The following is a 23570-nucleotide window of genomic DNA, read 5'->3' on the forward strand; positions in this document are numbered from 1 at the left end:
ATGGAATTTCAAACGGAACCCCTTTATTTAATCCGTAACGGTAGCATGCTATCATTTCGTCAGCCAAATTAGGCCATGGTTCCAGGCGGATAATTCTAGTATGAATTTTGTGAATCTTAACATAATCTCATCTAGATTTAGTATTACCTTTGTCATGGCTGATGCAATGAGAACAATCTACCCAATATAGCTTGTATAAAGGGTTTAGTTTGTAATTTTGTATTTTAAATAAATCTTTTGTTAATACTGCATTTCAAAATCCATAATGATCAAATTCATATTGTTTTGATCATTAGAACTACAATTCTCATCCTGATTGTTATTTTTACAACGTTTTGATTGTAGTAATCGATTTTCTTCAGGTGTATCTTATCAAAGTTGGGAACCTGCACAGAATTTCGAATTAGTATTGATTGTTAATCAAATTAGGCCACTAAAGGAACCTCTTTATTTAACATAACACTTCAACCCTTGTCATGGCTGATGTAATGAGAACAATCTACCCATATAGCTTGTATAAAGAGTTTTGTTTCAAACTTTGTATTTTAAATAAATCTTTTGTTAATACTGCATTTCAAAATGCATGATGATCAAATTTTGACCTGAATTTTTTAGATGAGGATTAATTATATTGTTTTGATCATTTGAACTACAGTTCTCATTTTGAATGTTATTTTTACAACATGTCAGTCGACGTAACCTCCGACCTTCTTCAGGTGTATCTTGTCAAAATTTCAAATGGAAGCTTTTATTTAACCCACGGTGGGTTGCATGTTCTCATTCCGTCAGCCATGATTGAGTATAAGTCCTAAGTAATTCCCAATTGTATTTTGAGTGTCACTCGCACCGAGGATCGAACCTTCAACCTCCAGAACTTATACTGAATTTTACAAAATACTCTATTCGGTACGCCTTTAACGTTTAAATACTTATATTTATTTGCATTTTTTAAATTAAAAATAATTCAATTTCAATAATAAAGAATTTTTTTAAGTCATTTGTTGAAAAAAAAAATTATTCTATACTCTTTTATTAGAGTTGTTTTAAAATTGCTTTGCAATTTTAAATGTTCAGGGTGGAACGATAAAGTTGTCGCACAAAAGAAAAAAACACTACAGCTTTATTTTAAAACTTTTATTGAAAAAATCAATTCAGGTAACTTGATTATGTAGTAGAGCTGGCATTTATTCAATGTAGCCCCCTTCAGCCTCAATCACCGCCTCGATACAGGTCTGGAACTGGGAGCATGCCTTTCTCACAAGCGCCGGCGGGAGCTCAGTGAATACTTGACGGATGACAGAGATTAGGCTGGCTTTAGTGCTGTGTGGGATCATGTTGGTGTTCTAGACGTATGACCATACAAAGTAGTTCAGCTTCAGGGGAGGAGGGAAGGCCAGTGAGAGTACAAAATAGTGAGAAAAGCGCTCCTTCTTCTTCTGAAGCCAAGCCTAAGTCTCTTTAGACTTGTGGGCCAGCACTGAGTCCTGCTGTCATACTTAGGGTTTGTCGGCGGCAATTTGATTGTACCAGACGATTACCACACTCTTCAGCACATCCAGGTACACTTTCGTGTTGACTTTGAAGCCGACTTCAAAGATGTGAGGTGGCATGATGTGACTCTCACTTGAAACCACACCAAAGACCATAACCGTAGCCAGAAACATTGTTTTCATCACCCTGGGCACAACCCTGTTATTCGTGGCAATCCAGCGATGCATTTTGAGGGTGCTGGCAATGGTCCTGTTGTCATAACTAGGATTGGTAGAGAGCATGAGTTGTACAGCGGCGCATCTTCGATCCTGCTTGTTGAACATTGTGTCACTTTCAGACATGATAGAAGGCTCCTATTGCTCTTGGGATTTGTACACAACTGACCAACTATAGTAGATGGTCTGCAACAAAAAACGAAAACTGATTTTCATCAAACGCAAATTTTTTAGATGAGGATTGATAATTCGTATTTCTTGAATTATTCTTATAGTTTTCATCTTAAGTGTTATTCGCACATTTCGGCTGATGTAATCTCCGGCCTTCTTCGGGTATATCACATTAAACTCTGAAATCTTTGTTAAACTGGACCCTTTTTTTTTTTTTATCCACTACGCAACGAGTCCTTGCAAACACGGACCCGTTGCATAGCAAATGATGTACTTAGTAAAATTCAGTTGTAAATTATAGTCTTTTGAAGGTTCAATCTTCCGTGTGCACAACACTAAAATGCGAATTACTTAGGACTTTTCAGTCATGGCTGACCGAATGGATGCATGCATGTTACACTAAGGATTGCCTCGGCAGTGAGATACCTACTGGAGCAGTAGAGTGATCCAACTGTTATATAGTTATTATTATTATTATTATACTTAAGATGATGAATGTTCTTTTGTTGTTCATGTTATAAAGGATATGAGTCTTAAGCGAGATGGATGTCTTAGGAGATGAGAACATTAACACATTAGTGAAATATAATAGAAAGAGAGTTTATAAATGAGAGATTACATATAAATACATTTTGAGAAAGTGTTTTCATATCTAGATAGACAGACCGATAATTGAGAGGTTTGCATTTATGCCGATGGATTGACAGGTTGGCATTTATGCTTTGACAGTTCGTATGAACGGGAGTGTTTGTATAACATCAATAGACACATTTACTTTCTAACACATATTTTTTAGATGATGAATTTCAAATAGTTTGTACACATAAATAGACAATACCTTTTTCATGTAATGATGGACACAGGAGACGGCAGTTAATAAAACACATGAGGAGACTTTATTCTTCTTCCACTTGAACTGGTTGGTGGCTTTGCGTTCAGGAATTCAAAGGTTCACATATTAAGTTTCAAAATGTGATCGTCTCGCTTCTAGACGATTGAAACCCATGTCTGTCGATCTCAAACTCCCTCTGAGCTTCTCACTCTCTTCTCTAACTAACTAACTCTCACTTCCTATATTGAGAAATCCATGCATGTCCGGCCACGTGACCAAACTCATGTGCCACCAACATGCGCGACTTGCACGTTTCCGACATTATGATTTCTCAATAACCTATTTTTTCTTTGCTGTTTTCACAAAGGAATTCAACCTACATATCTAATTTATTTAACCTATATTTTATTATCCACATTCTTTTTAACAATTGAATAGTTTATTCATTATTTATTTCATCAGAATTAACAATTTACTGGACATTCCATTTAAACCTATTGTTCTTTAAAACATATCCAAGGTTCGATTTCTGCTTTCTCTCATTTTATTTTCATTTTAAGTAATCTCTCTATTTTTATACTTACATGAAAAGGGGACAGCCCTTATCATGTAACACAACCATTTTCTCAGTGATATTGGCAACAGATTTTATGTATGTGTTCTGGGCAACGTTGGGTCTCCCTGCTAGTATTAATATAAAGGGCTCGAAATTCCATGCAGATTCCTAACTTCGAAAGAAAGATATCAGAATTTAAAGAGATACATTTGGAGAAGGTCAGAGGTTACATCAAGTGAAACGTTGTGTGAATAAACTCAAGATGAGAATAGTTGACCGAATGATCCATTTAAGAGGAAAGTAATAGAAAAAAATATATTCATAAATTTATCATCGATTCGTTTTTAAGAGAATTTTTGCTTATTTTAATATTAGAAAAAAAATTCCGATAAAGATTATAGATTCAAATTTAAAACTTAGTAAATGTATATAAAAAAACACCCTTTAAAAAAATAGTAATCGATATTAAATTAAATTTTTATGAATATATTTTCTTTTGCTGCGAAATCTGAAATTGCAATGTCATTTTAAAACTACAAATTGAATAATTGTATAGAATAATGTTTTTTGAAAAGAGAATTGGGGCCAGCACTAGCAGTGTCAGAAACCCGTCTTAAGAATGCATGAAAAAAAATTGAATAATTCGACCTCCTAGTTTTAAAAACTTATAACTACTTGAAAAATGTAATTCAAACCCTAATTTTTTTTTTCAATTAAAGGAGCAAAGACCAAATTTTAAAGAAATAACAGGTTTAATAGCAAATTATGTAATATTTGTTTTTATAAATCAGTTTTCTTTAAAAAAGATTTGAAGAAAATCAACGGAATTTAACTTACATCAGTTATAAAAAAACGATATAAATTAGAAAAAAATCACTTACCTATAAAAAATACTTTTGAATGTTTAGTTCTATTTTTCATTGTTCAGAATTTATCTATATTTATATTTTAAATTCCATTTATTTTTTGAATAAAAGAATTTTTTAAATGACTGTTTGAAAAAAGCGCTAGATTCTTTCTGCTGAACTCTGGAATCTGCATGCAATTTCAAACAGAACCCTTTAATTTAATCCGTGGCTCAGTGGTTAGAGTACTTGATAAAATTCAATTGTAAAAGTGATCTTCTTCTGAAAGTTGTAAGTTCAATCCTCAATGTTGTTGAACGAAAGTATAATTGCGAATCAGTTAGAACCTCTATCCAATCATGGCTGGCAGAATGAGAACATGCTACCTCTGTGAAATAAATGAAGAGTTTCGTTTGAATTTCTATGCAGATTCCTGAATTTGACATTAAGATTCCCTTGAGGCTGACAAGATGCACCTGAAAAAAGTCGAAGGTTACATCTTGGGAGAAAGAAAACTCAAGATGAGAATAATAGTTCAAAAAATCCAAATAATATTTTCTAATATATAAAGTAAAATCAGTCAGGTTGCATCATGTTAAGAAGAATAAGCTGTAAGTCGATTTAATTTTTTGCTAGTTATAATAAAAATTAAAATATATCTTCTAATATCTAATACATAAAGTTATGTCAGTCCCTTTATCATTTCTTTGTCGTTGATATCTTTCTTCCTATGAAATCAATATTTGTTTCTGGTTCAGTAGTTTTTCTAGTTGATCATTGCAACATGACTTGTGATGGTATCGTCACATTAACACACCAGTTCTCATTAGATCACCAAATTTAAGCAATGCTGAGCTTAGATCGGTGACCATTTATAAATACCAGGCGCTGTATGTAGGAAGACATCTCCATTGCCCAGCAAGAACTACAAAAAAAACAAAAAAAACACGACATCATCTCCCCTAACCGAAATAATCATGTGGCTGGGGACTGCTTGTGAATTTGATATTCCCTAGACACTTCCTTCTTTTGAGGAAGCCTATTCAACCCGCCTAGAGTTAATGCTGTTGGCTGTTTATAATACTTTTGCTGATATTCCTTATTCTTTATAAGGGACTGTTTCAATCGTCTGTTTTACAGCAGTCTGTAACTGCAAAGCAAACAGATATCCGTTTTATTAGAGAAGGGGAATGCCCTAGAAGGAAAACAAATTTTTTAAAGCTGCTAAATGGAGCCTGTAACTGAAAGGTAGCTACTGATAACTCCGCACGTATAAACTTTCCAGTACATGTACAAACAAACAACGTCGAGACATTGTTGTTTAGTCAACTCGAGAAGTGTAAGCCATTTTGAGTTTCAGAACAGTTTCAGATGGTTCGCTGTTACACACAAATCCTGGGAGTAGTAGACAGTTCCACAGAACAAAATATTTTTACCGTGTCGAAACCAGGGAAAAGAACATGTGAAATTGCTCCAGAAAAGGTTTAATATTTATGAAGCAATTCTGGTTTCTGATTGGTTGGTAGTAGAACGTGACTCAATTTGATTCGTCAGTTCTTAGCAGCATCGTTTATAAATAGAATCGTCCGACTGTGTGGGATCATACCCCATTATAAGTCCAAAATATTGCAACATCAACTTTAAAAAAAAAGAAGTGTGTTCTGAGTGGAGCTGACTGTGCCGTGAAAAGAAAGTATGAAGACTGCACATGGATGCAAGAACAAGCGTTACGAATTATGACTCCCTTCAATCTGTGTAGAGAAGGGCTGGTCGTGTCACGTACTGTCCGTTGAAGTTGGATGTCGTGGATATGTGGGGCGCTACGTGGTTTCTTTCTTTCTAAGATTGGCATATACATGGCCAGGCTTTGAAAGTGCTTTGCAGCGTGTGCAGATCCAAGTTGGATTTGGTCAAAGTCACAAATTCAGTTGATGACATTAAAGTAGAGCGTTTTCTGCTTGTCTAACAACGGGCGCTTTTTTATCAAGAAAATCCGTTGACTATTCAATTCTCTGCAGTAACATCTGTGAACTGACTCTTGTTGCAAATACTTACAATCGATCGGGACTATCAGTTTTTTTTGGGGTTTTTTTTTTCATTACTCTGTCCGGTGGCGCTAAGGGTGGCAGTACTGTCTTAGCCACCGAAATTGTGTTATCACCCTTGGTTGGCAGCTGATGCGGACAGAGTAAAGTATGTGTATTCGCACGTTGTATGTAGAAAATGATTAACTTTTATTAAAAAACAGAAAGTGAGAGATGGATGCGAGAGTAATAGACATTGTATGAAGTAAGGGAGGGGACCACATAGCTTTAAAACAATAATAGACACATGCGTAACATGATGAGTAAATTGCAAATTATAGCTTATGAGAACAATTAAAGTAATTGATTTCAAACATAACTATCCTAAAACCAAGAAATGTTTTAATGTGTATTTTGTGTAGTTAAAATAGAAAAGAAAAAAATCTAATAGAAACATTGATGAACACACTTTTCGTATGATAAAGATATTAGCGAAACTCTGATTTTCAAAATGTTTTCATTGACATGTCTGGAATACATGTCATGTATTGTTCCTATTTACAATGCCTCCCCACGGGACAGAGTTAGACACCAGGGTCGTTTTTTTAATGTGGAGAAAAGGAACAAAAATAAAAATTGTCTCAGTCGTGAAGGATTTCTCCTCCACTGACAGAGAACAAGAAATTGAAGTGCAGCATCTGAAGAACAGATGGTATTTATTTGCTCCCCCACCGAGCAAACCAGGCACAAGGCCGACTTTCAATGTGAGGAGTGAAGGAAGGGGGAAGGGGAAAAGGGGACCAGCTCCCGAGAGGTGAGAAATGGGAGCTGGTTAAAGGTCAGACATGTGGGGTTGCCCCCACATCTGGTCTTTGCTAGTCATAGCTAGTCATAGCTTGCAGCATCTGAAGAACAGATACTACACTTTGATCTTGTCCCGAAGGATTGTTTGAGAAAATAATCTTAGGTTTTTTTCTTTCAACAAAATAAATTTTTTATTAGTCATACTAATCAAGCTTCCATTTTTTCTGGTTGATGTTTTTTTTTTTTGTTTTTTTAATAAGAGTAAATCACTAAATCAAATAAACATGAAATAAATATATAAATAATTTGAAGTATTAAAAAAAAAAAAATCAAGTTATTTCCCAAATCACAAATCCTTCAATTAGAGAATGGTTTTATAGAAGAAATACTATACAAAACTAATTTATAGAAAGCAATACAATGCAGCGGTGTAGTGGATAGGCACAAACTGAAACAAATCAATACAAATAACGGAAGAATAAGCAATGCAGATTCACTTTTTATTAATGCAATATATATATATATATATATATATATATATATATATATATATATATAATTACTTAATTTACTCACATAAAATTAATATACGAAAGTATAGATTTATGCGTAAACTTTAAGTATTTACTTCAAAAGTGCTCAATACGTAGATAGAGCTAGTTAGTAAGTTAAAAAATATATATGGCGATTAAGCTACACTGAATATTCCGCATTTCTGAAGAGTCCTAGAGTGGATGAAACGCGGAATATTCAGTGTAGCTTAATCGCCATATACATTTTTTAACTTATATATATGAAAATTAAAAGAATAAGATTCTGTAAGAGGAGACTTATCAGGATAATGCAAAGCTCAACAAATTGGAATATTATGCCCCATTATTTCGTGCCTAACGTAGTTATTGCTAGACATCACATCTCTAATATGTTACCTAGTATTTTATCTTTTGATGAGAAGCATTAGGCTTCAAAATACCTAGAGTTCATTTATCCTACACCCTTAATTAATATAACATCCATATTGAATAAACAAATAAATCTATATGCATTAATATATATATCTTTATATTGTTCTTTTATTCTTCATACTCTCTGTCTCTCTCCATATATATATATACTAGCAAAAGTATCCGTTGTTGACTGGGTTAAAAAACAACCTACAGAAAATGGACTGATTTATGAAAGCATGATAGGTTATAAAAAGGAAGGGTTGTAAAGAGATAGCTTCGAGTTTGGAGGTATCAATACCAAAACAAAATATGATAAACGTAAAAATAAAATATATAAACCCCATAATTTATTATACAATACCTGTTCACACTGAAACACTTATCACAATATTCTGTGGATCTATATTAAAAAAAACCTTGTTAAACTTTGTGACATATTTCCATTCTATGGAGGTCAGGCGCGAACGAACATTCCATAATTTTATTATACCATATTTCTTCAAACTGAAACATAATTATAAAAGTATAGTTACGCAGATAGATATGAAAAGTCTTTATTAAAGTTTGTGCCTATTCCCATCCTATGGAGGCCAGGCGCAAACACAGACCCCACAATTTTATTATACCATCCCTATTTAAGTTAAAACATACTTATTAAAATATCATTATGTACATCTATATCAAAAACACTTGTAAACGTTTTTTTTTTTTAATTTTGAAATTTTTTATTTCCATACTTTGTGGACCAGGCGCATATGCAGGCCTCACAATTTTAATGAATCATCATTATGCCAGATCAAACATACCCATTCCTGTGCCTCGATATATCTTCTATCATTATATGTGATCAGTTTTCTATAATAGTCAACCATATAGGAGCCTACTCGTGACCAGACACACACACAGATGCTCAGCTTTATATGATATGATATATATATATATATATATATATATATATATATATATATATGTTTTTATACTCATATTATATTCTTGCATCAGTGTGATCTGATAGGAATTCCATGCGATATATTTCGGAAACATATCCCTTCGTCAAATGTGTGTACAACTTTAATTCAAGCATATCTGATGAAGGATTGGTTAGTTGGTTGTTTTTGTTTCACGGCATATCAACCCTTTTCAGTTTATTTAATGCCGAATCCAAAGATTTTTAAGAAAAATTTTTTTAATAGAATATATTTGTTGTTTTCATGTTGGTTTCTATTTAACCCATAGTTGGGACCCTAACAGGTACTACCACTCCGGGTCAGAGTGGACCTGGGAGCAATGGTAATTAAAGGGTGGCTCCACACTCCCCAAAGCCCACAAGCTGGGGCCTCACCACTGGATATAGTTTAAGGTCATATCCAGGACCCCCATTGAGGGACTTTTACCCTCTGCAGGGGGGCAGTTAGCGTATTCTAATGCCCCACCGACAGGGCCACTGATGAAGGAAAATGTTCCTGAAATATATCATATATATATAGAACTTCCATCAGATTACACTGACACAAGTAAGACTATAATAGTGTAATAAAAGTATTAAAAAATACATATATATTGTAAAATAAAATATGTATGAAATACGTTTAGAAGCCAAATTTCAATGCAATATTATGTAAAATAAACAAATATTTGTTTAAAATTAATATTTGTTTATTTTACATAATCTTGCATTGAAATTTGGTTTATAAATGCATTTCATACTTATTTTATTTTAAAATTTAAACCACGTTTATATCACAGAAAACACAACTTTGACTTGCATTTATATTATACTAGCGGGGGTACTCGGCATTGCCCGAGTGATTGGAGGTGTAAAAAGGGGGGGGAAGTGTTAATAGGCAGACAGGCTGAAACCCGTGATGCGAAGGCGGGAAAGAAAGAGAAAGAAAACGTGATATCTTACCGCTATGCTACGAGGCCATAGGAAGTGAAAAGCGTTCAAATTTAGCGATGTCAATCAAAAAGTGACTTGCTAAGTGAATACGCAGGTGCAGAAATAAACATTGGCTGAAGGCCAGTTCAGCTTTCCGCTGTTTCATTTATTTGCTTCCCCACGGTGTTGGAGAAACCAAGCTCCCCCAGAAAAGGGGGAGTTCTCAAATGAATAGCAATTGTCTGATATGAAGGGTATTCCCCACATTGATCAAAGCTGATTGCCTTCAAGATGTGCCGGCCACAAAGGCCAATGAGTTGATTCGATTCAGTTTCGCTTTTATACGAAAAACACAAACAAACACGCGAGAGGATGGAATAGCGTGAATTTTATAAAAGTCGATCAAAATAAATCTAGAGATGACGTCCGTTCGCAAATCGTAGATATTATAATCTAGGGAGTATATAAAAAGTTCTAAAACATAGTACCCCCCCCCCCACAAGGACACCCTTGAAAAAAGCCTTTACTGGACATACAAAAACATGTGCACCACTTTTGCCTATATATATATATATATATATATATATATATATATATATATATATATATAAACATGGGAATCTTTACGACTCATTCCACCATTATGTCTTAATTTACTGAAGTTTGTGTCTATTCACTAAACCTTAGCATTTTATTGCTTTCTATAAATTAGCTTTATATACACACTAAACAATGCTTCAAGCAAACTACATTAAACTCTTAATAAATTATATATTTTTTAAAAAACATATCTGATTTATTGAATAAATGTTGAACACTTAATTACAATTAAACAATTTTCTAATATGTTGTGATTAAGAGTAATGAACATGTTCATTTGTTTATAAGTAAACACAGTAGAACCCCGAGATACAGCATTAAAAAATAGTCACAAAATACAGTACAGTATATAATACACATGTATATAATCAAATAACATTATTAATAACACTGTAAGGCGGTGCAAATACCGTAACCAGGAGGCGGAAAAACATTGTATTCCACATCGTAACCTGAAAAAAAAAGCCTATCCTAGGGCCACCGTATCTCAGGGTTCTACTGCACACACACACACGTACATACATTTATATTGTATATACGGCATAATCATGTTGACACCGGTTCATACAAGATCACTGAAGTTAAGCAACATTGAGCCTGGCCAGTACCAGATGGGTGACCATTTTGGAAGGTTAGGCGCTGTATGCATCGTGCCGGATCATAGAAATTTCTAGGTTGGTATCTGGAGGTGCATTAATTCACTGGGAGAGATGCACTCCTAGTCTTCGTTAAAATGTGTCTAGAAGAAGGTAACTCTGGTGTAAAAACCTGCGGTCTACTGTATACTCTGTCCTGTTGTAGTTATTTGCACTGACGAAGGTTAGCAGTAATACCAAAAAGTGTGGTTGGTTCTACACAAAGCCTTCACCATTATAAACAAATCATCTGTGTGGATTTCCGAGCAACTTAGTTGTTGTGGCGGAAGGTCATATGTCAAAATCGACTAGAGAGTCCATCATATATCGTATTAATAGGTGGAATCTGCACAACTTATTTAAACCGTTATGTATCTTAATTTGCTTCAGTTGGTGTCTGTTCGTTACACCTCTGCATTGTATTGCCTTTTGTAAATTACCTTTATACACGTTAAACAGTGCTTCAAGCAAGTTACTTTAACGTCTTAGCATTTAAAATACTGTTTTAGTTAAACTAAAAACAAAAAAAAACGCCTTTCTATGATGTTTGACAGGAGTTTGATGTAACCCCTTACCACAGTGGTTGGGAACCACTGTGCCATGGCACATTGGTATGCCATGAACTAATTACTAGTATGTTGCGAATAGAAAGTTAAAATTGTTATGGGTGGAAAACAGCTTTTTGTTTGTATCAATAAATACAAACTCACACATGATCACTTATGTGATATTAATGCTTAACCTTTTATGACCTGGTTGAACTAATTAATTCAGTCGTAAATAAATGAGTATAACAGCATAAATGAAGTGGGGGTTGATTCAAACACGCCTTGTACATATTAGTTCAGTATCTGATTAGATGCAAGATACCTCCAGATCGCAATTGTCCATTGCTTACATTCAGTATGCCACCATCTAAAATTAGCAATAAATATTTTTTAATCATCTACATCATAATTCAGGTCATAAAGGGTTAAATATCAAAAAGAGAAGAAATAAAATGTATAATAAATCGTTTGTTTAAATGTTTTCATATTTTGACATTTCCATATAAATAAACATTGGTAAGCATTGTTAAGTGTTCGTTTTTTGTGATAGGTGTGCCATGAAAATTTTAAAAAGCTCAATAGTGTGACACCATTTAAAAAAAAATCTTGGGAACCACTGTCTTACTAGATGAATTTTTCTGGAAAATGTTCAATTTTTTATAAAATCTTTTTAAATGAATCAAAATGAAAATGTTACATAGTCAGTAAAAAAAAAAAAGAATATATCATTATTTTACATGCTAACATGCATTGGATGGTTTCTATTCTCTTCTGATGAGAAGCATTTAACTTCAAAATGCCATGGCCGAAAGAGTTTTCTTTTTCTCCTTTTTCCTTATTGATCTGATCATATAATAAAGTTTAATGTCAATTTTATTTCTCATTGTTTATTATATATATATGATGATTGCAACGTCTTATCAGACGAGTGTGACTCCCTCAGACACTTAAAGTCCATGAGCCCAAAAATGACTTCCATCGCCACAGGACCATTTTTATAGACAAATGCCTGAGGGAGTATCTATACACAGATGATGTTACAGAGTCTTAGCTTTGTACGACAGCTAAGTCTCTCTATCTCGGTTCAAAATGTTGAGATCCAACCACAAGCAAGAGCAAGATAACCAGCAACAAGTTAAACTGCAGACCAGCTTAATGCGGGTACTGGTCTCCCACTTTATGAGTTTTTAAATAAGAGATTTGCTTCTCCTAGAAAAGTTACCTTCACCACGGCTTACGGGATCCCTCTCCACCCCAATACACATATACACACAAACACACAGTGCTAGTCGGTCGTTGACCCCGGAAAAGGGTTCATTCGCCCTTTGGAAGGTCTTGTTTTTAATCCTTCAGGGAGACTAGCCCCCCTCCTCACCAAACAAGTCTGGTGGGGGAACCAGTTTAGTCGCCGGTGACCCGACCATGAGGCAGGTAATACTGGGTTACATGATACCAGTAGCATATGACATGACCTGACTATAATACATATATAATGTGTGTGTCTGTGTGTTAATGAATTTAGTCAGATATTTTGTAAGCTTACTTATTTCAAAATGAATCATGATATTGCAATCCGTAAGCTATGTGAGTCATATGTGGGACTGAAATTTTATATTGGTTAATCTGCCAGTCTCCCTCCCAACCAGTTGGATGTTGCTAAGGGCTTTAGCAAAAAGCTGCAGCTTGCTAGAATTGCTCGCTTCTTCTTGCTTTGTGCGTCTCGCATAGCGAGAAGGAAAGAGTTAAAGTATTTCATTGCTTGTTGCTTTGTTGTTAGAAAGATGGTAAGAATTGAAATTTCAATCTTAGATTTGCAAACAACTTTTCATTTTTGGTCATAAAAAGGTGAGAAGACATAAGATAATGAATATACGTTTCAGATTTTCTATTATAAAATAGTATTTTGTCCATGTATGCAATAATTTATAAGAAAGCCATTAAAATCATAAAGTCATTAAATTTCTATCTCCACTTTGCAAGTGTGTCTGTATGTGAGAGAGTTCGTTCCCTATAGATTCTGAAATGTTTGGGAAAATTTCTTTTAAGTTTCACACAAATGTACTGCATGTGTCTGGAAGTCTTCTAAGATAGGTTTTGTATTGGAATGCCTCTGATAAGTATTGATAATCAAAAAAATCTGAAAGAAAGAAGAGTCCAATTTTGCCTTATATCACAATTACGTTTCAAAAGTTTTATCATCACACAAGCAGAAGGATTCAGCATATAAAATCAACAGTATAGTTCTCTGATGAAAAAAAAAGTGCACGTTCGAAATGAATGTTTCTGTTTTGAGTACAATTGAACCATGATAATTGATGTTTGCATTTGAAACTTTAATTCAAGTCATTATATAAAAATAAATCCATAAAATTAACAGTATGTTCCCTACAAGGCAATGTTGATTACAATAAATTGTGAACTAAGTTACTGCGGGGAGGTATGTGAGCTTCCTCCCAGTGCACTATAGTGGCTTTCGACTAGAGCAGACAATCAATCGATTTGATTAACGAATGGGCGATTTCACCGATTTTAATGACAATACAAGTATTGGAAGTGTGGAACATTCATTGATCCTCATTCAATCCCGGACAACGTCAGGTCTCTTTGCTAATCATTCATAAGAAAGTCATAAAAATCGTTGAAAGCTTTTTTTTTTTTTTTTTTTTTTTTAATTTTTTTTTTTTTTTTTTTTACACAGTGATCACCACTTATCAAGGCCCGGAAGCCACTCAGGGATAAGGGTTATTGCAAGTACATTACGTTAGTGTGGAGATTTGATGAAGTGTTTACTTAAGGGGGCGGATCATTAGGAATTTGTTAACATTGGACTTGAAGACATCCAAGTTGTAGTCCGGTGGGAAGCCGGCAGACGGAACAGAGTTCCACAGGCGTGCAGTTCTAAGAAAGAAGCTTTGTTCATGGAATCCGCGTTTTGATTTAGGCACAGATATAGAGTGGGGGAAATTTTTCACAGTGGATTCAGCTAGACGGGTGTTTTTCGTGAAAGATTGGCGAGGGGGGACCAGAGATTGGCTATTTAAAAATAAAAGAAAAAACATTAGTTTAAGAAACTAGTTTTTATTTACATTTTGTTTTGTTCATTGATCAATGTTTGGTTGTTTTTTGCTTTATTTTTTGTTTTATGGCATATCAACCCTTTTCTGGATTATTTAATGTTGAATTCAGTATTTTGTTTAGTTTTTTTTATGCTCCAAGTTTTAAGTATTTTCAAATATTTATTTGTTTTCTTCATGGTGAATAGTCGTTCTTGGTGTACATTTCTGTGTGTGTGAACGAATGCAGTTTTATGAAATACCTAGAACTGATTGTATGTAACTCATAGATGGGACCCTGATAGCGTTCTATGTCAGATTGAACCTGGGTTTAATGGCAACTAAAAGGTTATTTCACACTGCAAAACGCTCCAGCATTTGGAGCTGGCTACCATTAGCAATTATATGTCCAGGATATTTTAGCAGTGATATAAAACTCTATTTTCAAACATTGCACTAACATGAACTTTAAAGTAGATAAGAAAGGCAGCAAGTAAAAACGGTATAATGATCAGTTTCTTATTCTCCTGTAATACTGTTTCATACAAATTCAGTTGAAGGTTTATTGTAACATTCATGCATGAAGAAACGAATGAAGAAAACAAAGTTGTGGCATCAAACTGTTATTGTTCCATTCAGGTTTGTAAGTGGATAAAATAGCACCAATAACATCTAGTGATGAGACGATTCCAAATTGTTCATGATTCTGATAAAATTTCCGATGACGATTCGTTTTAAGTTTTTAAATATGACGGTTGTTCCAAAAATAAAGCTTTTTATATTAATTTTTTTAATTCAAAAAGTTGAGGAGCTACGAAGACAGGAATGGTACCATTAAAATAAGTGATCTCTTGTGCTCAAGAATTTATTTTTCTACATAGTCACCAACATTCTCGATGCACTTTCCTCAGGAATTAGATGATGCATCTCTGCTTCTGATTCATGTCCATGACAGGAGTTGCTTTCTTAGTCTCACACTGTCAATATCTGCAACAGAGCGATGAAACTTTCAGATCATGAATGCATAAGTTCAGTCGTCATAATAATGCAATTTGCAATCCTCTCTGATCTATTTAGGCAGAATAAAAAAAAGGAGGCATTACTTTAAGGGCTCCTTTGTATTTAGTTACTTTTTTTTTTATTGCTTAAATGTATGCAAAAGTAAAAATACACTTGTGTGGGGCATACATTATACGAGTAGATCTTTGTATCTTTTTTTTTTTTTTTTTTAAATCAAATGCTTTCCCCATAATTGATATTTAGTAGTGAAGTAACACGTTAACAGTATATTATTTCTTAATAAATACATTCGATCAAGTCATTTAAAAAAAAAATGCTAGTAACCTATTTAAAAAAAACAAAACAAAAAAAAACATACTGTAAAGAGAAAAGAAAGAAAAAGAGACAAAACACTGTAAATTCTAAAGTATGCCACTTGGTGTTCATTTTTTTTTTTCTTTACATGGAAGTCACCACTTTCCAAGGCCCGAAAACCACTCAAGAATAAGGGTTAATGAGTGTACGGTAGTCAATGAGACAATGATGTAATACTAGTTAGTGGTGGAAATGGGGTAGAAATGGATTATTTGGTGGGGGGTCAACAAGAACTTGTTTACATTGAACTTGAAGACGACCATATTGTAGTCAGCTGGAAAACAGACCAGCAGAACAAAGTTCCACAGGCAGGCAGTTCTAGGAAAGAAACCTTGTTCATGGAATTTGCGTTTAGATTTAGGCACAGATAGAGAGTGAGGGAAATTGTTGATAGCGGTTGTAGCTAGACAAGTGTTTTTTAACAAACAACTTGTGGATATAATGTAGCGTCCACATTACTGACAAATTTAACTCACATCTTATATGCCATACCTTCTAAGAAAATATTTAAATGGATGCCTCACAAATTAAATTTTGTTTGTAATAAAATTGACTTTTATAAAAAAAAATTTTTTTTTTTTTCTTTTTTTTTTCCGAGAGTGGGGGTGATTGAGGAGAAAACTATTCTTTCCCGTGGATTAAGCCCCTCCTCTTATTTTAAAAATAAGTGCTCGGCTGAGCTCCAATTTATGCCCCCCCCCTCACCAAACTTTCACAAGAAACACCCGTCTAGCAGAAAAGACTATCAACAATTTCCCCCACTCTTTATCTGTACCTAAACCTAAACGTAGATTCCATGAGCAAAGCTTCTTTCTTAGAACTGCGCACCTGTGGAATTGTCTTTCGTTTTCCTGCTTTCCAGCTGACTACAATATGGTTGTCTTCAAGTCTAACGTAAACAAGTTTTTGATGAGCCGTTCCATATAAGTTAACAAATTTACCGAATTTCCATTACTAACGATTACTATATTGTCCAATTTCTACTGTAAACTATTTAGCCCCTTATCCTCGAGTGGCCTCTTGGCCTTGATAAGTGGTGATGCCTATGTAAAAAAAAAAAAAAAAGAAAAAGAACTACTTTTAAATAGGTATTTACTCTATTGTTTCGAAAGCAAAATTATACAATTTTTTTTTTCTTGGTGGGATGGGGGGGGGGTAAATAGGGGATAAGCTTCACCCGCCTAATATTGAATCCAAAACTTTAAAGCTTTTTTTTTTTTTTATTGTTGTGTAACCTTTTGCATGTAATCATGTTTTTATTCTTTTTGAGGTTGGGGTCTCTTGCCACCCGGACTTTTTTTTATTCTGATTCTGATACTCAAAAATATTCTGATTTTTCTGATTCTCAATTATTATTCCGCTTAATTGTCCCAACAGTAATAACAACAAAATCCAAAGGAGTTTTGAAACAACAGTTCAGCTTCTCCGGCTAATTGAAATTGCTTGGTACGACCAGTGAGGCTTCATTTTAAGTGATTTAGGGAGTATGGAGTCATTGCTTAGTTGCTGTTACTTCAAGACATACTCTGAACTGGAATGGTAGTACCTGTCAGGGCCCTGTATGCCATACCAATGGCATTCACCTTAGGCAAGTTGAACCAGCTTCCTCCAGAGGAAGAAGTGTCAAGTAAATATTAAATTCTCAAGTGATCCCCAGTTGCATGTATAAGGAGATGATGACCTTTGGATTTGGCCGTTCTTGCAGAAAGGTGTTGATGTTTTCATACATACAGCGCCTAGTGTTCCCAAATGGTTACCCATACCCATATGTACTGAGCAGGTCGTGTCAACATGATTATGTTGTATATCTATGGGTTAAATAGAATTTGTCCTTCTGGAAAGAAAAGGTCCATTTTCTACTCTCCAAGGTTCACATGTTAAAATTTAAAAATATATGCAAGATTTCTGAATTTTAAAAAGATTCACCCAATTTTTACTCCATTCATATTAAACTAAATTTAACTAAATACAGCTCACTCCTTAGCCTAGCAGCTCTGTTCCCAAATTCATAATGATTGGTTAATTAGTTTAGGAATAAATTCTGTGCATACAGATATATAAACTCTTGAATTGGAAGCCATGTATAATTCCAGAAGAGTTTCCGATGGTTAGCTATTCTGTACAGGTCCTGGACTTTATAATTTTGCAAGCAAAGAGCAAAAGATCCTTCTCGTGTTGACACAAAAAAAATTAAGTGCTGGAATGCTAAAAGATTCAATTTTTATGGAGCAATTCTGGTTTCTGATTGGTTGATAACAGAACGTGAATTAATTTGATTCGTCAGTTCCTATCGGCAATGTTTATGAATAGAATCAAGTTTGCCTCATTTGATTATCTCTATGCGCTATCATTGTTAAATTTTATTGTTATATATTCGTTATTATTTTTAAGTTTGTTGTTATCATTGCTTTCTTTCTTCTTCCCCTGACGTCATTGTTTATTGGTGCTGGATTTTTTTTTTACTTTCTGCTGGCGATGGCATTAGCCACCGGTATGCTGATAGATACTCATTCAACAAAGAATTCAACTGAGAATCCTACCACTGAATCGATCGGATGAACCAAACTACCAGTTGTCAAAATTGATGTTGCAGAGTTTATTACAAAAGCCAAAAAATGTGAAGAATTCATCACAGCTAAAGGAATAATTTTAGATTTTCTAAAATTGGAAGAATTCGCCAAAAAAACAATTCTGTTTGTTGTGCACAGGAAAACCAAGAAATTGATACGCTCAACAAAGAACCAAGTAACCAAACTTATTGCAACAACTGGTATGAGACCAGAAAAGATTACCATTTAAGGCAGATGAGGACTGCATTAATTTGTCCAGAAAAAAAATCATGATTAAAGACTCCACATTCGAGAGGGTCGATCATCGTTACCTAAAGGCTGTTCTTTCCTTGGCTAGATTTGGTCTTCAGTTTCGCTCCTGGATTCACCTCTTGTATGCAAACCCCAGTGCTATGGTGGAGGTGAATGGTGTGAGATCGAAACCCTTCAATTTGTCCAGAGCTATTCGTTAGGGTTGTCCAATTTCACCGATGCTCTATTGTGCTTGAATTGGAGCCCTTCCTTTGCAAGCTTAGGGTGAATCTGGTCCGTCATTGGATTACTTTACTAGGTGGCTTTCACTCGATAAAGTATACTGATGTGATTGTGCTTTAATGAGCAGTGCCGAGACGAGAGTCATCGACATAGAGATAAGGCGGTACAAACAGGTGACAGGAGTCAAAAGCAACTGCAATAAGTCTATTGACTTGCACATTAGTGCCTGGAGATGGGTACCCATTCAGGGGCCCTTTGACTAGACAGATAGGCCTTGCAAGATATTCGGCGTCTGGATTGGCCCTAACCTCCAGTTGGAGAAAAAATTGTCGGAAGTATTGGAAGCAGTTAAAACCACATCCCATTTGTGGACCTTAAGAAATCTAACATTCAAGGGTCGAGTGGAGGTCTGTAATTCTCACATCTACCCCGTCATCCTATACTGTCTATCAGTGCTTCCACTCACAGAGACCTCACTTGTTGATCTGGTGCATGCTCTTTTCGCGTTCTTATGGTGCAGAAAGTAAGCCATGGTTAGCCAAGAGGTCTGTTACCTGCATCCGTCTGAAGATGGTCTCGGTATGCCTAATGTTGATATTTGTAGGCACATGCTTAGGCTGATATAGTTGGACTGAATGTGTACACCTAGTGAGGGAAACAGTGGCTTCTGGAAAGAAAGCACTAAGAAAGTGCACTCGACCGAGGGGGAAGCACACAGGTTGCTTCGAAACAAGTGCTCCTTTTATTGCAAGTGTCGACAATCCTTGAGGTTTCTTTCTATGAGTGAAAGAAAGCCTCTCTGACACCTGAGTGTTGTCTCATAAGGCACTATATAGGGCTATGGAGAGGGGATCTGTTTGAGACGAAAAAAATGAGGGATTTGGTTTTACGAATGAACAGCGTTGCTTAATATGGCTTTGGGCACCTGGGATAAACTTATTCGATTATTATGAGGTATTGCTCACCTGGCTGGTAATTCGAAATGCCCTCTGGGTCAGTAAAAGACTTTGTGTAACAGGCTTTGTAGAGACACCTAGTTGTGTCCAATGCGGAGACTGGGAGGAAAATCTCGATCACGTTATTTTCCACTGCGTTATCGTTCAATCGTTGTGTAAGTTAGTTGAAGGCTTCACAGACCACATGCTGTACGGATGTTGTTTTGTACTGGATTGGCCTCCTCATGTTGCAACTGGATTTAGCCTCCTCATGTTGCAACTGGATTTGGCCTCCTCATGTTGCAACTGGATTTGGCCTCCTCATGTTGCAACTGGATTTGGCCTCCTCATGTTGCAACTGGATTTGGCCTCCTCATGTTGCAACTGGATTTGGCCTTCTGATGTTGCAACTGGATTTGGCCTTCTGATGTTGCAACTGGATTTGGCCTTCTGATGTTGCAACTGGATTTGGCCTTCTGATGTTGCAACTGGATTTGGCCTTCTGATGTTGCAACTGGATTTGGCCTCCTCATGTTGCAACTGGATTTGGACTCCTCATGTTGCAACTGGATTTGGCCTCCTCATGTTGCAACTGGATTTGGCCTCCTCATGTTGCAACTTGATTTGGCCTCCTCATGTTGCAACTGGATTTGGCCTCCTCATGTTGTAACTGGATTTGGCCTCCTCATGTTGCAACTTGATTTGGCCTTCTCATGTTGCAACTGGATTTGGCCTCCTCATGTTGCAACTGGATTTGGCCTGCATATGTTGCAACTGGATTTGGCCTTCTAATGTTGCAACTGGATTTGGCCTCCTCATGTTGCAACTGGATTTGGCCTCCTCATGTTGCAACTGGGCACTAACGATGAAGAAAGAAGAACGCTACATTTTTCTTTGCTTGCTAGCTGTGATGAAAGGCGTGATTTTGTTGACAACAGAAGAAGGTTTATAGATATGAGACCTTCAGCACTCCCCAGCTTGTCTTCATTTTCAAATACCGCTTGAAAATGTGTCTTAAGCTGGAGAAGGTGAAACTCTCTCCAGCAAACTTCAACAAAAGGTGGGTGAAAGTATCATGCTTGTGTAGAGTGAATGGCACAAGGTATTTTTCTTAAGCTTAACTTAACTAGAGTATGCATGTCATCCTAAGGCTCCCGTTTTAGTTTTGTCCTTATCCCCCAACTATCCCCCCCCTTTTTTTGGTTCAATAATCCCCATTCCCAACCCCATTTAGGTGACGGATCGGCTGTTTTGTCAGTGATGTTGGCCCATTTTCAGGGTGTTTAAATGATGTTAGTTTTTGTGGGGACCTGCATCTTTTTCGACTGACAAAACAATGTAACTGCCATAATTATTAGTGGGGGCTTCTTTTACTAACAAATAATTTTTCATTGCATGTATTTAATTGGTTTTGCATATAAAATTTTTATCCCTAACTCCCCACATCATGTGTATATATATATTTATATATCTATGAAAGTGTGTGTGTCTGTGTACATTTCCCTACGCAATAACTCTGTCAATTTTTAATCTACAGATTTAAAATTTGATATACAGTGGTACTGAAATTTGGGAAAATCGATGTGATCGGTTTTTGACCAAAAATTGAGTGATTAAGGGGTCAAAGTTCAACGATTTGACCTTTGAGAACTCTACCAAACTCCTCCAACAATTTTTGTCTATACACTTGAAATTTTAGATATAGGCTCCTTGGACATGGATCTAACTTGATAACTTGATTTGAGCCCAAAATAATAAATTTTAAGGGGTCATAATAGGGGTCAAAGTTAAAAAAAAAATTAACCGCTTTTTTTTTTTTTTTTTTTGCTCAACATACACCTCCAAATACCCAGGCAACGCCGGGCACCCATGCTAGTATATATATATATATATATATATATATATATATATTATCATTTCAGGTTTTAGTTAAGATTTTCATGAAGTTAATCTGATATTATGGTGAAAGAGTCTAGTTAAGTTAATAATATATTAGTTAGGTCCACATTAACCCCCAGCCCCGTTTTCAGCCTTGTGCCACATTTTGTGTAAATTTATTTTCACGAATAAATATTTACCCCATTAAGAATAAAAAAAAATATTGCAAAATAAACATATAACATACTTTCTCTAAGATAACCCAATTTAAGTTGGTCATCTTGCTGCCTCTGCACTATAATTCTGTCTAATTAATTTACAATTTCTTTTAATTTGCATTTTTTTTTTTTTACTGTTCAACTGTTATGTAGTTAGAATTTGAAAGAGAGCTCACTTTCAATTCTCTAACTACATAATGTTATTTATAAGGGAGGTAACTAGTTTCTGACTTGGCTCTCCAACTGATTATATGCACAATTGGAGATTGCAGGTTTTTTTATTTTTCATCTTTCTAGTTCGTAGATAATAGCTTTAAACTTTAAAAAAAAAATTTTTTATTTTAGTGTCAGAGTTGGAATCCTTGGATCACGGGAACAGATGTGCATCCACGAACATGTTAAAAGAGAAGCGAACAGTATAAACAAAGTAAGTGCGGTTTCCTACCATATAAACTTTTTTGTTCTTTCATTTTTTTTTTTTTCTTCCAAAATTGTGTTTTTCTGTTTAAACTTTGAAGTATGAACTCTCACTCAATTACTTATTCTCTCATTTTATGTGTTTGTTTTATTTTACCGTAAAATAAATATTTTCTAATTTCCATCAAGGACAAAAGATGGCTCAGAGCCAGATTAATGTAGGATCTCTGGTACGTTAAGACAATCTAGGTCATTTGTGAAAATTAAAAAAATAACCTCAGAACTTTCCTACTTGTCAGGAGAGTTTTAGAGATCAACGCTGCATGTTTATGTTGTCCACTTAGCATGAAATTGATGAGATGACTTTTGTTAGTATGAATAATATATGTGATTTTTATCATTAATAATTATATTCGGTGTGAGTAGTTTCTACCTTGGAACTGAATAGTCGCCCTACATTTAGGGTGTGTGTACCAATACTCATGTATGCAGGATGAAGTTGTTACCCTAAAGAAAACAACACTTCAGCTTTATTTTAAAACTTTTGCTGAAAATATTAATTCAGGTAATTTGATTATGTAGTAGTGCTGACATCTATCTAATGTAGCCACATTCAGCCTCAATCACTGCCTCGATACAGGTCTGGAACTGGAAGCATGCCTTTTCCACAAGCACCGGTAGGAGCTCAGCAAATACTCAGTGGATGACAGGGATCAGACTGGCTTTGGTTTTGTGGGGGATCATGTTGATGTTTTCAATGTATGACCAAACTAAGTAGTCTAGTGGGTTCAGGTTGGTGAAGGAGGTGGGGTAATGAGAGAAGGGTACAAAGTCATAGCACTCCTTCTGAAGCCAAGCCTGGGTCTCTTTGGACTTGTGGGCCATCACCGAGTCCTGCTGTCACACCCAAGGTCTGCCAGTGACCACCTGATTGCATCAGGAGATCACCACACTCTTCAGTACATCCAGGTACACTTTGGTTTTGAGTTTCAAGTCGTCTTTGAAGATGTGAGGTGGCATGATGTGGTCCTCACTTGAAACCACACCAACGACCATAACCATGGCCAAAAACTTTGTTTTCATCACCTTGGGCATGTTCCTATT

The 23570-nt window shown here is 35.3% G+C and overlaps 1 protein-coding gene across 2 annotated transcripts in view; it reads left to right on the plus strand.

The window, feature by feature from the left end:
- The window catches only part of LOC145280058 (regulator of telomere elongation helicase 1-like), a 1039981-nt gene that overhangs the window by 335345 nt on the left and 681066 nt on the right, over nucleotides 1-23570 (plus strand). For both annotated transcript variants that reach the window (XM_080131745.1, XM_080131746.1), the window contains exon 5: nucleotides 22395-22476. In XM_080131745.1, coding sequence (XP_079987871.1) covers nucleotides 22395-22476 — 82 coding nt within the window. The remainder of the gene's footprint in view (nucleotides 1-22394; nucleotides 22477-23570) is intronic.

This window comes from Euprymna scolopes, chromosome 7 (assembly GCF_053919585.1).
Source record: "Euprymna scolopes isolate OS-2025 chromosome 7, ASM5391958v1, whole genome shotgun sequence".
NCBI classification, from domain to species: Eukaryota; Metazoa; Mollusca; class Cephalopoda; order Sepiida; family Sepiolidae; genus Euprymna; species Euprymna scolopes.